Source organism: Narcine bancroftii, chromosome 9, assembly GCF_036971445.1.
Source record: "Narcine bancroftii isolate sNarBan1 chromosome 9, sNarBan1.hap1, whole genome shotgun sequence".
Taxonomy (NCBI): domain Eukaryota; kingdom Metazoa; phylum Chordata; class Chondrichthyes; order Torpediniformes; family Narcinidae; genus Narcine; species Narcine bancroftii.
The window spans coordinates 46081034-46098187 of NC_091477.1; the positions used below are offsets into that span (position 1 = coordinate 46081034).

At 41.4% G+C, this 17154-nt stretch overlaps 1 protein-coding gene across 9 annotated transcripts in view; it reads right to left on the reverse strand.

The window, feature by feature from the left end:
* The window catches only part of LOC138743492 (serine/threonine-protein kinase 32B-like), a 177055-nt gene that overhangs the window by 41659 nt on the left and 118242 nt on the right, over positions 1–17154 (reverse strand). For all 9 annotated transcript variants that reach the window (XR_011344926.1, XM_069898960.1, XM_069898961.1 and 6 more), the window contains exons 7-9: positions 8306–8409; positions 6717–6833; positions 3160–3285 (exon numbers count right to left, since the gene is read on the reverse strand). Coding sequence is in view for 8 of the 9 variants with exons in the window: in XM_069898960.1 (XP_069755061.1) it covers positions 3160–3285; positions 6717–6833; positions 8306–8409 (347 nt within the window). In the remaining variant the exon portion in view is untranslated. The remainder of the gene's footprint in view (positions 1–3159; positions 3286–6716; positions 6834–8305; positions 8410–17154) is intronic.

The window sequence follows — 17154 nt, forward strand, 5'->3', positions numbered from 1 at the left end:
CTCCTCCAGGTAGACGGCTGCTATAATGTCAGTGCAGCCACAAGCTCACCCCAGCTCCTGGAAGGCCAAAATATATTTGTCAACATACTCACCAAGTGCTTGTCAACGGCTGCCCAGGAGGTATCTGGCATAGATTACATTCTTCGGGGCCAGGTACTGCTTTTGCAGAAGCCTCATAGCGACTGAGTAAGTCACACAGTTTCTAATCATCTGGAAAACGCGGTGGTTGACCTGTGCAAACAGCAGGTCTCTCTCATCGATTTCTTCCCGAGTGTCGTGTTACCTCATAAAGGCGTTCAGGTAGTGCAGCCACTGGTCGAATTTTATGGAGGCCTCTGGAATCCTTAGGGTTAGTGTTCAACTTCTCTGCTCGAATACCCTTGCCCATGGGACGTAGATACAGTGATTAAAATTGTAGTGCTATCAATTAGACCCGATAGCCCAGAAGTTGAGATTAATAAGCTTTAATTGCTATAAACACAGGCATATCTTACACGCTGTTGGCCCGATTCCAAGGCAGGACTGAGGGAGGGAATTACGTGGTAGTGCCTTTATTAGGAATGCTGAAGGGGAGAGAAGTTACTGTATAAGGAGTGGGCCAAACAATACAATGCCAGTATTACAATGTCCCACCACACACACCTCAAAAGAATGAAAGGAAGAAAGGTACTTATTGAAAAGAAAGCGACAGAGGAACAGTTGAAAGGCACTGATGGCCTGCATAACTCCCATGTCCAGGAAAATAAATATCAACCACAATAGGCCTTTTCACACAGCCGAATCTAGGCAACCCTCCTCGGACCTGGGTTAAGCTCCTGGGAAGGCTGCACCTCCTGGGCCTTTCACACTGGAGTCTTACTTACCTGGGAAATTGGCAACCGGGCATTTTAAGGGGAGTGGGGGGGGGAATCCCACTACCTGTGATGACGTTGTTGCTTGTTACAGTCATAGGAAGTCCCATCGGAACCCATAAGTATATGTGCACATTGCCTTTGCCGATTGAAAATTTCTAGTGAATCCAGCAAAAAAAATGATGGTATTGGAAATGTGATCACATTTTTAATCCTCTAAAACTTAAATACTCGATCACAAGAAGGGAACTAACAGTGGCCCAATTCTCCTTGAGCATATCATTTGAATCCATGTCTTTAATGAAAAGATTATCTTTCATAAGTGTAGCAGATAGATAGTATCTGGCAAAACTTGAAGATTTTTTTTTACAGTTCGGTGTAAATCTCCTACGAAATTAAAACTGGTTTTGAGAAAAATGCATTTAACCTATTTTGGGGACTTATATTACAGAGGGGCTTTTAATATTTTACACCTCCCATGTTAACCGATACTAATTATGGTATCTATGAAAAAAAGTTAAAATTAATTCTTTTGTGTTTTTATATATTGTTTTAATGTATAAATGAGTTTAATAAATCTAGTGGAAACTGATTACATTCCGGCTGGACTGATGACGGGAGTTATGGTATCATTCATTGTATCTCAATGAATGCTAAACGTAAAGTGATCACCTCAATTTCTATCATCGGTGAACGAATGCAATTAAGCTAATAAGTTAAGGATAATTAAGTAGCAAACATGAGATTGACAAAATTTGGAAACAATGAACAGAAGTGCAGATTTTAGATGCAAAGTCCCATTTCCAGAAGGTTAAGAGCAGACAAGGAGAAACCTGACTACGTTTATTGGAGGGTATATAGTAATGAAGAAAACATCTTTATTATTCGCATTCATTCGATATAATGAACTTCTAACTGTGACGCATGGGAGTATCAGATTCTGATAGATGATAACTGAATAGTGTATTTGCAGTATCTATTATTGGTATGCTGCATGAATATCTGTGGTATAATTCTTCATTTTAATACATCAACTTCATTGTGCCTTTTTGAGGTTAATGTCGAAACCTCAGGTGAAAGGAACGGAATTATATTAAACGACTTGCAGTGTTATATGTACGAGAGATATCTATATTCAAACGCACCTTAGCAAGCAAATGAATTATTCCAATGAAGTTGATTCGAATAGACGAGGTGTGTTGGGGGGGGGGGGGTATCTTCATTTGTGCCTTTGTCTTAATTGTACGAGATCTCCTGTTACCACATCTTGTGTGCTTGAAGTGAGGGTTTCTGCGATGCAGATGAAACTGGAGGCAGTAAAGGGTTTTATTTTGCCAGATAGAAGATGGAAGAAAGCTAATATTAGTGGGAATTAACTTTTGGAAAATTACCAGTAGGTTCCCTTTCAAACATTTATTCACTACAATTAAAAAACAACTTGGAATTTATGGGAGAGTTGAAGGTGCTGAATTCATTGTCTGGGAAGTCATTACATAATATGAGGGGAAGTTAAATACACCTTTATGGGTTTTGTTCCTCACTTGAGACTGAATTAAACAGCAGAAACAAACGAGCTGCTGTGGAAAAGAAGGTACCGATAGCAAGTGAAGGATTTACATGCTCATTGTAAGCACAGGATGCTGAACCATGTTTAATTTCTTGTCATGGCTCCTTGCTGAAAAAGAAGAGGCAGATCGCCTACGTGACACATGCACGCAGGCGCTGACGTCACGAAGCTTACCTGATAAGCCATTCTGGCTTCACACTGCCAGGAGAGGATTGGTGGGTGAACTCAATCGGGGTCCAAGAGTACTCCCCATCCTGGTCTCAGAGCCCAGTCAATTTTGATCGGCTCTGCCCAGTCCAGCCTTTTCACAGCATGTGATTCCCGGGTAGGTAACCAGGTCAATTGCCTGGTTTACCCACTTGTACACAGCAGTGTGAAAAAGGCCTATTTTGTCTGCAGGGAGCTATTAAAAGAAAATCTACAGAGACTGAATTTGTGCTATACTGTATTCTGACAATAGATCTGAACTTTGATAGATCTGTATTTCAGCATTTCATTGCCATTTTTGGGATGGAAAACAGTGACACTGATTCAACCAGCTGCAGTATATTTTGGGAAGAGCTTCTGTGAAAATGTAAGTTTGTTCTTTCTCACAGGTGAACTTTACACCTGAGGCCAGTTAAAAGCTGCTGCAGTGCATGCTTACAATACTAATCTAAGAATATACCTTTGCAAACCCTGTAACATGGGTGGCTAGAATTCACTGTTCCATGATCCACAGTTATGTGTCAGGGGACTTACGTTGGGAATGAATCCTGCTGTGAGCTTCTTCTCCGAGACTGCGTCCCAGTTTATGTCAGCCAAGTAAGGTAAGTTCTGCATGCTGACCAGGCTGGAGAGACGGTGTGTCGAGCTGACTGTAATCAGCTGAAATATAACAAATCAAGATTACTAATGGGAAGAGAAGCAATCCACCAAAAACTGCTGGGCATAGTTGGTACAATATCCATATCTGACTGGCTCATCACAGATGATGATTTATAATCTACACCTGGCTGGTAATTCTTGTCTGAATCCTTCACTGTACTAACCCGATTCTATCATTGCATATTTTCCCCTTAAAATATCCAAGGGGTGCAAGCAGAACCCACAGAGAAATCACAAGACGACAATAATGAGGACAATAAGTTGTGTGGTTGATGGTCAGCACAGACTTAATGGACTGAAGGGTCTCATTCTGTGCTGCATAACTTTACAACTCGATACCATTAGTGCCACTCTGAGCCATCTGCTCAGAAACTTACACTAAATGGGTCCAACAGGGGAAACTCACACTGTGAAATAATGAAGCAGTAACCTGCAGTCAGGAAAAGGGAACAGGATTATTCAGGCTAGATGCTTTAGAAAGGATGCAGAGGAGATTTATAAAGATATTGCCTAGATTGCACAACATGTCTTCTGAAGCAAGGTTGACAGAGCTCAGGCTTTTCTCTTTGGAGCATCAAATGATGAGAGGCAACTCAACAGAGGTATGTAAGGTAACTAAGGGCTTAGATAGTGTGGACAACTAGTACCTTTTTCTCTGAGACAAAAATAGCAAATACCAGAGGATGTCTGTTTAAGGTGAGTCGAAGAAAATTAAGGGGAGATGTTAGAGATAAGATTTTTTACACAGAGTGGTGGATGCCTGGAATGCACTGCCACAGGTAGTGATGGAGGCTGGTACAATAGGAACATTCAAAAGACTCTTAGATAGACACATCAATGCAAGAAAAATAGAGGGCTATGGGTGCGAGTTAGGGAAGGATTAGATTGTTGTAGTGCAGGTTTATGTAGGTTGGCACAACATCAAGGACCAAAGGGCTGTGTTAAACACACAATTTGCTGCAATGACCTAGTGGGCCGAGTCGCATCAGTGGGAGGGAAAAAAAGGGGTCGACATGTTGAGGTGAAACTCTATCAAGACTGGCTTTAGCTTCAGCACTTTTGTGCACGGTGCTTTTCCCGTTGCGATGATGACCTTTGCACAGCGAATGAACAGATGCTGTGATGGTGTGAAAGAGGCGATGTCAGATGTGAAGCAGCTGAAAAATATACAGCAAACCCCATGGTTTTCTTTTAATTTAATTTAAAGACAGCATGGTTACAGGCCCTTCCGGCCCACGAACCCACGCTGTCCAAATGCACCCATGTGATCAATTAACCCACCAAGCCTGTATTTCTTTAGAAGTGGTAGGAAATTGGAGCACCCAGAGGAAACCTACGTTGTCTGGAGAGAATGTACAAACTCCTTACAGACAGTGGCGGATTCCAACCAAGGACACTGCTGCGCCAAAAGGGTGGTTTTAACTGTGCCGCCCTTCTTTAAAAAACTTGGCTCCTCACCCCACAGTCATTGATAAACCTCCAGCTCTTCCATTTCAGGCATTTCTGCTCTCACCTTTTCTCTCCCCCAGACAGAACAAGTATAGAGTTCCCTTGGTTCTCACTTTTCACCCCATTGGCCTCTGCAACCGACACATTATTCATTGCCACTTCCACCAACAACAACATGATCCCACCACCAACCATTTCTTACCCCCCGATCCCTTTCTGCTATCCATAGGGATAATTTTCTCTGCAGCTCCCTGGTGTGCTCTTTATCTCCAACCCATCATTTATTCCACATCTCCCCCCATCCTGATGCTTCTCGCTGCAACTGCATGGTGTAAATCTTGTCTTGACATTTCCCCTCTTAGCTGTCCCCGTTCTCCAAGCCCATTCCAGCATGTGCTGTTCTCTCTCACACTGCCTGCCAGTGATTACTCCCTAACCAATCCCTCCCTCTCTCCCACTTTCATTTATCCATATCCTGTCACCTCTTGGCCACTTCCAGCCCTTCCAACCCTCCTTTTGATGCTTACTATTTCCCTTCCCATCTCTACCTGTTAACCTGTGGGTTTCCCCTGGGTGCTCCAGCTTCCTCCCATGTCCCAAAGGTGTATGGGTTGGTGGGTTAATTGGCCACGGTAAATTCCTCCAAGTCTGGGGGGTACGATTAGCGTTGAGGTTAGCACAACACAATTACAGTGCCTGTGACGGCTTCGAATCTGCTGCTGTCTGTAAGCGTTTGTATGTTCTCTTCCATGACTGGATGGGTTTCCTCTGGGTACTCCGGTTTTCTCCCATGTTCCAAAGATGTACGTGATTAATAGCTTGGGTGAAATTGGGTGGTGTGGGTTTGGTTGAAAGGTCCTGTTATCATGCTGAATTAAATTTTAAAAAAATCAGTGGTTGAAGCAGATGACCTGAAGGGGGAAGGGTGGGGAGAGGGTAAATGGGAGTAGACTAGGTGGATGCAGACTTGGGCAGACATAGTGGATTAAAGACCCATCTCCATGCCCCATGACCCAAAAAGCTACTTGAAAAGATCAGGTCTGGGCAACTTCAGGTCTCCCCCAAAGAGTAATGCCATTTTCTTGCCACTGATAGAAAGATATCAAAGCAAGTTTTATAATTAATTCAAATTCAGTAAACAATGGTGTAGCTCCCATCCCTGCCAGATCCCAGTCTTCCTGTTCAGGTGGAATATAAGGATTACAATGCACTTTTCTTCCTTTCTTTCCAACAAAGTTCTTTTGCTCATTCAGTTCTTCATTGCTTCTCTGTATTCTACTTTATTCAATACAATGATCTGACGTTAGTCACTCAGGAGATCATAGTTGGGTTGAGAAGGATGATGTTTTGGAACTCCTGCAATTAACATGCACCGACCTGGAATGTGGTTACCCATTGCTCCCACCACAATGTACCTCATCCAAAGTTTTCAGACCACCAAATTTTTGCCTGTAAATCCCTCTTGAGGGCTTCAGGAATTTAAAATGAACCCTTTGGAAGCTGCTGAGAAGACCCCAAAAGGAATGCATTCGGAAGTAATATTTTTCTGAAGTTCAACAAGAAAATCTGCAGATGCTGGGGGTCAAATGAAATACACAAATGTGCTGGAGAAACTCAGCAGGTCACGCAACATCCATAGGAAGCAAAAGTAACCAATATTTCGGCCCTGGGCTCTTTGCCACTAATTGTTCTGAATTAAAGATGATGCTTTATTTCTTGTGACTGCAGCGTGACTTGCTGAGTTTCTCCAGCTTAGTGCTATGATGTATCTCTGGAGACTTGTTAGTGACAAAAAAAAAAAATTGGGTGGTGGTTCCTGATCAAAATTATACAATGAGTTACATAGGAGTCCATACTTCCCACAGCCATGTTGGGACTTGCAAGAAATGAGCTGGGAAGAGTAGTTGTAAAGGCAGGAGTTTGGTTGGCAAAATTCTTTAGAATACATCAAACAGACATCACAGTGCCTCACGTGTCCTTACCTTCTGAAGTAAGGACACCAGTCCATTTGACCAGGAAGATGGATAGTTGATGCTGACAGATTTGAACATGTGAAGGGCTTCATTTACAGAGGTGCTGGAACGGATCTCATATGGTCTCTTGAAAAGACATTGCATTAAATATCAAAGGAAACAACAATCAAAACTGTTTAACCAACAACTGCTGTAAACATAAAATTCATTATATTTTGAATAAATCTCTATTAATATGAATTTTAAGAAGCCTAATAGCCTGAATACACATGAGATAGTCTGATCTTGGAAGTTAAGCAGGCTCAGACTTGGTCAGTGCTTGGAGGGGAGACTGCCTAGGAACACCAAGTGCTGTGAGGGACGCTGGACAAAATGGCGACTCTCTGTCTGCCTTAGGGAAGACAAAAGTTAAAGAATTTCATGTATGTACAATCTAAATGTAGTATTACTCAACAATAATGGAACCTTATTTTACAGTCAAACTGTGGAATATAAAAATCACTGATAGAGGATTTACTTAATAATGTTTTCATTTGCTGAAAGAACATAGGCTTCACCACTTAAACCAAACTGGTATGGTTAAGTGGGTTACTGCAACATTGATTGCAGAATTTGTTGATGAATTGGACATATTTGGGCTTTATCCCATATCTGACCTGATGTAACAGTGAGAGAGGATTGGAGAAGGGATAACAACCGACATCAATATCCCTGGACTGGCATGCATAAAGCGCTTGGGCATGTTTTTCCACCCTATTTTCTTCACAATATTTTTCATTTCTATACCCCATTCCCCCATTGACATGTCTGCCCATGGCCTCCATCCAGACGGCATCAATATCAATGTCCATTTTCCAGTTAACACCCTCCCCCTGTCTTTTCGCTTTCCCTCATCTCTCTGAATCCCCTCTAGTTCCCCACTCCTTCCATTCCTTTCACCTATGAGAGAGCATCTTAGCCCTCTGCACCTTCCCCCATATCATCTTTGTTCACTTCTTGCCCCTCCAACCTGTATTCACGTATCATCTGCTAGTCTGTGCTCCACCCCCTTCCCCAAATTCAGCACCCTGAAGAAAGGCTCAGGCTGAAATACTGACTGCCTAATGCTTTCCATGGACACTGCCTGACCTGCTGAGTTTCTCCAGTAGGTTTGTGCACTGTATGTTCTCCCTTCCGCTTCTCGATCATCCACATATAATTTTTTTAAAAATGCTCACTGTTTTCGGTACTTGGACAAGCCATGAAGATATCATTAACATCCACATTTGAGGATTTTCAGGAGAAAATGTTCCAGAGATTGCCACATCTCACCATCAATAGGCTGCACCAATGGCCAAGTGGGTTAACTCGAAGTAGGGGTGGGGAACTAGTGCCAAAACCAGGATGTCAGCAGAGGATGCCAAACCTTGTGGTCATAACATATAATGAATGATGGTAGTGAATGCAACATGAGCTATAGAATCACACCTCACAATGTGTTGGAGTTACTCAGGGAAGAGTGAAGTTAGCCTGCTAGCTCTCATCTCCATGATTGATTGTGTAAGATACGGGGTTAATTTAAGTGCAGGGAATAAGAACTAGATAGCAATTCAACATACTTGTCCTTTGAGGAGCTCATAGGCTGTGATTCCAAGAGACCACCAATCAACAGCAAAGTGATAGCCAGTATATCCATTAATAAATGGATGAAATATTTCAGGAGCTGGAGGGGGAAAAAAAGGATACAATGAATAAAGTAGTTTAATTGAGTCAATACTCCACATTCAGTACTGCTGACTGAGGTACTTATTCCCTTTGAGAACTTAGAACAGAAGAGGAAAAGGCCCTTTGACACAACACAATGCAAGTTCAACTAAATTTCTGCTGCTTGTATTTTTTTTTGATGATACAGCCCAGTATAAAGCCCTTCTAGTCCCTGAAACCCAGCTACCCAATTACATCCTACCAACCCTGTGTGTTTCTGGAGGGTAGAAGGAAACGGGAGAACTCGGAGAAACCTCATGCCAGTCATGGGGGGGGTGGGGGGGGGGGGTGGAAAACGCACAAATTCCTTGCAGCAGTGTCAGGTTTAAACCTATGCTGTAACAGCACTGTGCTAATTGTTATGCTATCTGCACCACCTAATATGTATGATCCGTACCCCTTCATTCCCTGCATATTCACATCTCTATCTAAAAACCTTTTAAATGCTACTATTGTATCTGCTTCCACCATTACATCTGGCAGTCTGTTTCAGGCACCCACCACTCTGTGTAAAAACTTTCCACCTCTCACCTTAAACACGCTTGCTCTTGTATGTGACATTTTTATCCTGTGAAAAATATTCCGTCTACCCTTTCTTAGCCTCTCATAATCTTATAACCTTCTAACAAGTGTCCCCTGGGTGCCCTTTGGTCCAGAGATAATAACCCGTGTTTGACCAACCCCTCCTTATAACTTATTCCCTCTTATCCAGACAGCATCCTGGTATGCCTCTCTGTACCCTTTCCAGAGCCTCCACATCCTTCCTGTAATGAGGCATCCAGAATTGGAAACAATACTTTGTGTAGCCCAACTAAAGCTTCACATAGCTTTGCTCAGTTGATTTCCTCACTGTTATACTCAATGCCACACCAATGGTTCTCACTGCAGGAAGATTTTCTCAGAAGAAAGTAAAGGAAAATGCACATTCATAGCAGCATAAAGCAGCCATATTGACTACTCCAGCTTAAGGTCTGGAAATTTCCCACAAGCTCCAGGTAAGTTCAACAACTCAGAGAAGAAGGGTATAGCACATGCTATAACTCTTCCTGGCTTAATCCTTGAAGTGATTGTAAGATGGCTGGAAATAGCCATTGATGTCTACATTGTGGGTGGCATGGTTAGCATAGCGGTTAGCACAACACTGTTACAGTGCCAGCAATCGGGACTAGGGTTCAAATCCATTGCTGTCGGTAAGGAGTTTATACGTTCTCCCCGAGTCTGCATGGGTTTTCCCCGGGGGCTCTGGTTTTCTTCCATCCTCCAAATCATACTGGGGCTTGTAGGTCAATTGAGTGTAATTGGGCAGCATGGGCTCGTGGGCTGAAAGGGCCAGTTACTGAGCTGTATGTCTATAATAATAAAAAAAACCAAATATATCAGCTTGGGTTTTCTGGCAGTAAATTAAGGAAAAACAAAACAGATGATTGAGAGCCTTGCTGCAACTTTATTTTGCAACTGGTGTTTAAAAATTGCTTCAGCCCCCTTAGACCTCCATCCCATGGGGGTTTATCTGCAGGTAACATTCCTCTTTTAGGTTGGAGTGGACATGGACACAGGGAGTCCATGAGTGAAGAGGAGGAGGTTCTCAGCCTTGGTTATTGCTGTGCCATGAGTTACAAAGTATGTGACACTCTCATAGCATCAAAATAACGATGAGTTTATTGTCATACACACAAGTACAGTGCATAGGTGCACTGACATTCTTACTGCAACTTCATAGGTGCTTAAAAAACACAAATTAAATTACCTTGAGGACAAAAATAAGAAAGCTATATAGCACATAGACTTAGATAGGCACACGGATGTAAGAAAACTAGAGGGTTATGGATTGTGAAGAGGGAAGGACAAGATTGTAGAGCAGCAGGTTTACATAGGTCAGCACAACATCATGGGCTGAAGGATCTGTGCTGCCCTGTATGTTCTGAGAAAGTTCACAAAAAAAATGATCTAGCATATCAACTATTCTTTACTTGGAAAGTCATTCTGGGGCATTTTGATATGTACATCTGAATGTAAGTCAGCTTTGTTTATTTAATAGTTTCTGCATTATAACCTATTAACAGCAGATCTAATGTGGTGCATAGCTCAGTTACAATGTGTGAATTAACTTCCATCCACAAATTATTTAGGGAGTGAAGGGACATAGTAGGTCCTTTTATAAAGCAAAAAAATTGCAACGTAAAAGAGGAGATTCTCCGCCCCCACGTCGGAAAATTTACCTTTATAAATAGTCCATGAGCGGCTGCAAGGCAGCGACTCCTATCCCTCTCCTTTTTTTTTAAACTTTATTTAAAATTTTATGACATGAATAAAATAAAAATTACATTTAAAGAAATAATAAAAAATAAGATAATAAAAATTAGAATACTACATCATTAAACTACACAAATTAACCCCCCCCAATAATTATAACACAACATTAATCATCTAATTTAAAATTAGTCCAACCCTCCCCCAAAATAAAGAGTGAAGAATTAATTAACAATGTTGTAAATAAAATAAAATAACCCCACTTACAAAAAAAAGATAAAACTTAACAACAAAAAAAATTACTAACAACAAAAAAATATCAATACTAAAATAATACCCTTAAACATATATTTAAATCAAACATAATACATGTATTTAACAAATGATGTTCACTTTAAAACTAAGTTCAAATATTAAAGTCATATATCAACCACATATCTGTAATACAAAAAATCATAATTAATAATACATAAATACAGAATTTCCATTAATACCAAGTTTCCTTTATAATTCAGAGAGAACAAAAACATCCCTTAGAAAAACAATCAGATAAACTTTTTATTCCCTTCCCCTCCCCTTATATAAAAAAAGAAAAAAAAGAAAAAAAAGTTCAAACTCTTATAAAATTCTCCATATTCTTCATTTATAACATCTTCAAAATTCTCTATCGAAATTAACTTAATTTTATTAAACTCTTCTCCCTCAATGTATTTGTACTTAATTTTCTTCTTTCTCTTCTTATCACCTTTCCCCTCATCTTCCTCTTCATCTAATTCAACATCCTCAATTTTTGACTTATTATCTTCTGTGACATCATCCTCTTAAAAAAGAAAGAAAAAAGAGAAAAAATCCCCCCCCAAAAAAAGAAGAGGAAAAAAAACCTCCTAATTCCCTCTCAATTACAATCAGAAAACAAAGAGTTAAAAAAAAATTATTTATTTTTAAAAAATTAATTAAAAAAAAACCTTCACTTCTTAACCCAAAAATTAAAAAGAAAAAAAAACAGGTCAGAGGTCACAACTACCTCCTCCTGTTTAAACCGCCCAAAGCGGTAACTCCCCCAAAATATTGGGTGTGAGATAAGTCACAGGTATCTGATGACTTCTGGAAACTAGTGCCCACCCAGTTCCCTCTCCCAACTCCCATTTCATTAAAATATCATCATTATTTAAACTCTTTAAAAAAAAAGATAAAAGATTTATTTTTTTAAATCAACGTTACCACTTCGATCACCATTGCTTCCATTTCTTTTAAAAATCTGGATCCCACCTTACATCTCTACTCTCTTTGGAGACCTTGAAGGACTACATCGTTCTTGAAACTGCATGATTGGTAGAGACTGAGCAAAGTCCATAACCTCTTTAGGATTGTCAAAGAATTTTGGCTAACTTCCATCCTAAAAAATCTTCAGTACCGCAGAATTCCTGAATGTTGCCCTATGTCTTTTTTTCCACAACCGTTCTTTCACAGAATTAAATTCGCGTCGTAATAGCATAGTATTAAATCTCCATCTTGAAGCTTTCTGAACATCTTGTGAACTCAAATATTCTAATAATAATAATGAATGATCCGAAACCAATCTAGCCTTATACTCCACAGATGTAACCCTATCCTGCAAATGTGCTGATATTAAAAAATAATCAATTCTAGAAAAAGAATTATATCACGAGGAATAAAAAGAAAAATTTTTCTCTGTAGGATTAACTCTTCGCCAAATATCAATTAAATTCAAATCTGCCATCATATTAATCACTTGGATTGCCATCATAGACTTCTTAATTACTCTTGAGTACTTATCCAATAAAGGCTCCAACACCACATTCAAATCTCCCCCAACATCACATTAGAGTTCGATTGTCCAAGTAATAAAGACATATCCACAACAAAAGCTGTATCCTCAACATTAGGAGCATAAACATCAAGCAAAGTCCATGCCTCATTAAAGATTGTACAATTTAATTTTAATAATCTTCCACCATTTTTCTCTTCACTCTGTAACTAAAATGGTAGATTCTTATGTACCAAAATTGCCACACCTTTTGCCTTAGAGTTAAACGAAGAATAAAAAACGTGCCTAACCCATTCATGTTTGAGTTTCAAATGTTCCTTATCTATTAAATGAGTTTCCTTTGCCATTGCGACCACCGTTTCTTCCATTTCTTCCAGAAATCAAATTCCCTTCTTGCAGCTCTGCCCTCTTTGGAGACCGTGGAGGACTACGTCGTTCCTGGAATTGCGTAATTGGTAAAGACTGAGCAAAATCCATAGCTTCTTTAGGATTATCAAAGAACTTTGGTTGATATCCATCCTGAAAAATCTTCAGTACCGCAGGGTATCTAAATGTTGCCTTATATCCTTTTTTCCACAATAATTCTTTCACAGAATTAAATTCACGTCATTGAAACATAATTTCTTGACTCAAATCCGGATAGAAGAAAACACGATTACTCTGAACCATCAAAGGAGATTTGTTTTGCTGTTCATTTCTAATAGCCATACGTACAATAGTCTCTCTATCACAGTAATTTAAACAGCGGACCAGAACAGATCTTGGATTCTGTCCTGAAAAAGGTCTCCTTCTCAAAGCTCTATGAGCCCGTTCCAATATTAAATCTTCAGAAAACTTATCTTGTCCCAACACTTGTGGAATCCATTCAGTGAAAAATTTTCTTGGATCTGGCCCTTCTATGCCTTCTGGCAAGCCGACAATTTTCACATTATTCCGTCTGGATTGGTTCTCCAAATAATCAGCCTTTTTTGCTAAATTTTTATTCTGAATCTGTAACGTTTCAATTGTTTTATTCTCATCTTGCAATTGATCTTGTACATCAGATAATCCTTGATCACACATCTCAAGTCTTTCAATAGTTTCAACTTTAAAAGCTCCATAATCAGCCATCTGTTGAGTATTGACATCCACCAATGCATTAATCTTAGAAGTAAGATTATTCATAGAATCACCTAAATGCATCATTGAAGAAAATATCTTATGTTCAAGACTCTTGAAAAGTATATCAACATCAGTGGATCCAGACATGGTGGGATTCTGCTGTTCTTGTGGAATCAGAGGACCTTCTATCCCTTCTTTTAATTTAGTAGCTTTTCTTGCAGTTTGACTCCGTGTAAGAGCCCCTGCCACAGACTCCCCAGAAGTATCAGGAGGCTGATGATCAGGGTTATCTTTGATCCAAACCTCCTTTAAAAGCTTCGTTACGTCAGTATCTGGAAGAGCTGTTATAACTGGTGGTATAGCAGTCAAATAACAACTCTTTAACTCTCCAACTGGTGGCGCCCCAGCTAATTCAACAGTCAAAGTCTCAGTAGACGTTGTTTGAAATACTGGCAGCCGGCCAGCCCTTTGTTCTAAAGGCAGCTGAAAATGACCTTCAGAAAGACTTACGGAATCAGTACGGAGCTCCAAGGCCGAATTCTTCGCTTGTTTTCCTGGATCCATTTCACGCTGAGTCGTGGCTCAGATAATTTCAGAAAATATAATTTTTTAACAATCTGTTGATGTTTCCTTTTACTTTTTTTTAAACAAATGTACCATTAGGTATTAATTCAACACCTCATACTATTTATAAACTTTTAAAAAATGTTTTAACGGGCACTTAAAGACAAAACAATAAGTTAGAGTCAGGAGAGGACTGGAAGGCACGTCTGTTCCTTATGCCATCTTGCCACGCCCCCCTCCTATCCCTCTCCGAGGTAGTGCTAGAGGTGGAGCGGTGTGCTCCACCTTGCTACATAAAAGTACATCCACTGCAAGTAGCTGGATAGGGGAAGACTGATGACATCACAACGACACTGTCAGTCCACAACCCATCTCACTTCTCTCTCTCCCATTCACTCACCCCTTTCCCTTCAGGGCAGGGGCAGCTGGGCTGGTGGAGCTGTCAGGGACGGCCGAGGTGGGCTGTGACAGCACCGCTGGCCACTGGCCCCTCACCGGGCCACTTCAACCTTTGGGGCCCCTCGTTGGCACCAGTGGCTCAATACGCAGCAGAGTAATGGCCGTCTACTCTACCATAAACCCCCACGCAGCTGGAACCATTCTGGGAAATGCAGAGCGGTTCCAGCTGTGTTGGGGATTATGGGTAGGGAAGACAGCCATTGCTCTGCCATGTATTTATGATAGGCAGCGCAACTTCAACAGTCATCACGCCTACAGCAGCTCCGGACAACACACTGAAGCGTCGCTCCGCATAAAAGCAGCACTGCTGCTCCATAAACAGGCAAGTCTAAAATTTTTATCCGCCGGCCTTGAAGAGGAGGCCCAGCAATAAAAATACCTAGTGATAGTACAACAAATAGGGCTGAGGCAGATCAGCCTTATGTTTCTTTTCTTTTCTCTCTCCAACCTTTCTCCTCCTTCCACTTCCTAATAGTCTCTCCCTTGACCCTTTCCCCCAGTTCTTTCTCCTTTATACACATATTATCACCTCCTTTACACTTTGGTCCTGATAAGTTGACTTCTGTCCACAGATGCTACCTAACCCATTCAATTTATCCAGCAATTCTTTCTTTGCTCAAGATGTTTCTCTATCAGCCACAATTCTTAGGAAATGGCAGTGAAAGCTGAAGAAGCTGAAGTGTTTATGTTCTCAAGTGATGCACATGAACTGTGAGTGAACACGCTTTTTATACAAGAGGACAGAGGACCATCGTTTACAAGGGGCCTTCCCACATAAACACACTTCCCAACAGCAATGTGGATGCAGGCTGGTTGACATTTTTGACCTTCTTCCATCTCACATCCAAGAACATCTGCTGCCCAGGTTGCTCATCAGAAAACCCAAGTGCTTTATTTCCTTGAGCCACAGTGACCAATAACAGAAGACATCTGTTTAAGGCTAGGGAAGGGAAGTTTAAAGGAGATGTCAAAGTTTGTTTTTTTTTTGCAGAGAGTGGTTGTCACCTGGAATGCTTTGCCGAGGGTGGAGGTGAAGGCTGGTACTATGAGGGCTTCTATTAGAATTTTAGATAGGTAAATGGATGTAAGAAAAATGAAGGGGTTATGGACTTTGAGGGAGAGAGGGGTTCGACTAACGTGGAGTCGGCTTATATTATTTGGCACAATATTGTGGGTCAAAAGGCCTGTGCTGTACTGTACTGTTCTATATTCTATGCACCTTCCCCTCCTGTGTTGGTGTGGCACCAGCAGTTGACTGAAGCTCACAGAATTAATGTAAGTTTACAACTGACGGAGGCCAAAAGAAAGTCCTGCCTCTTCCCACACCGAGAACAAAGCCATGCAGGTCACAGATCAACAAGCACCCCTCCAATCACTGTGTTGCTGCCTTCATCACTCTTCCAGACTCTGTGTTCCAGATCCCCACCATCTTCTAAAGGAAGAGATTTTTCCATTTCTTACCTTCAAGATTTCTATACATTACTTTAACATCCCACTTATCACAAAAGAGAAATTTGTTCATGATCTCTTGAAGTCATAGCTGTGATGTGAAGTGCCTGTGTGTGCTGAAGCAGAAACTATATGGTCCCACACCAAGAGAACCTGACAATCAGGCCCCACACCAGAGAACCTGACAATCAGGCCTCACACCAGAGAACCTGACAATCAGGCCTCACACCAGAGAACCTGACAATCAGGCCCCACACCAGAGAACCTGACAACTAGGCCCCACACCAGAGAACCTGTCTACATGATCCCACACCAGAGAACCTGTCTACATGATCCCACACCAGAGAACCTGACAATCAGACCCCACACCAGAGAACCTGTCTACATGGTCCCACACCAAAGAACCTTATAATCAGACCCCACACTACAGAACCTGACAATGAGACTGAACACCAGAGAACATGCAAGTGCAATTTTGTGCATTGCAACGTGAATCAATTGTTTGAAAATGTTGGTTCTGCAGCAGCTGCTGTAATAGCAGCACTGCCACTGGTGCTGACGCAGGAGAACAGAGAGTGGAGTCACAGCACTGCTGCGGAGGTTTTAACCATCTGGTCCTAATGCCAATGGCTTCATGCAGGCTTTAAAGCGCCTGTTAAAGAACTGACTGTGTTTTATTTTAAAATCCTGCAGTTGCGGGTTCTGTGTCCAAGATGGTGCCACCTTGTTCGGCAGCAGCCATGAGGGATTAAAGACCCCAGGGGAGCAGCAGACCAGCACAGGGCACAAGAAATGGGGAGAATACCCCTCATTGAGAGGCAGCAGCACAGGAGATGACCCAACAGCATGATGACCATGGCGGCAGACCAGTGAAGGGCTCAGCAGTTGAAGGATCCACATTGGCTGCAGTTGACATGGAGTAGGGGCACCTGCATGGGCAACTGGAGACTGGCTCATAGGAACCAAGTAAAGGAACAAGATTGGAGTTGGTGCTGGGGAAAGAAGGGCTCCCATAGGGCCTTGGGTGCTGAAGGCTTCCTGACTGGGTTGGAGGTTTACATCTGGAGCTCGGGTTGCTAATGGATTGAACAG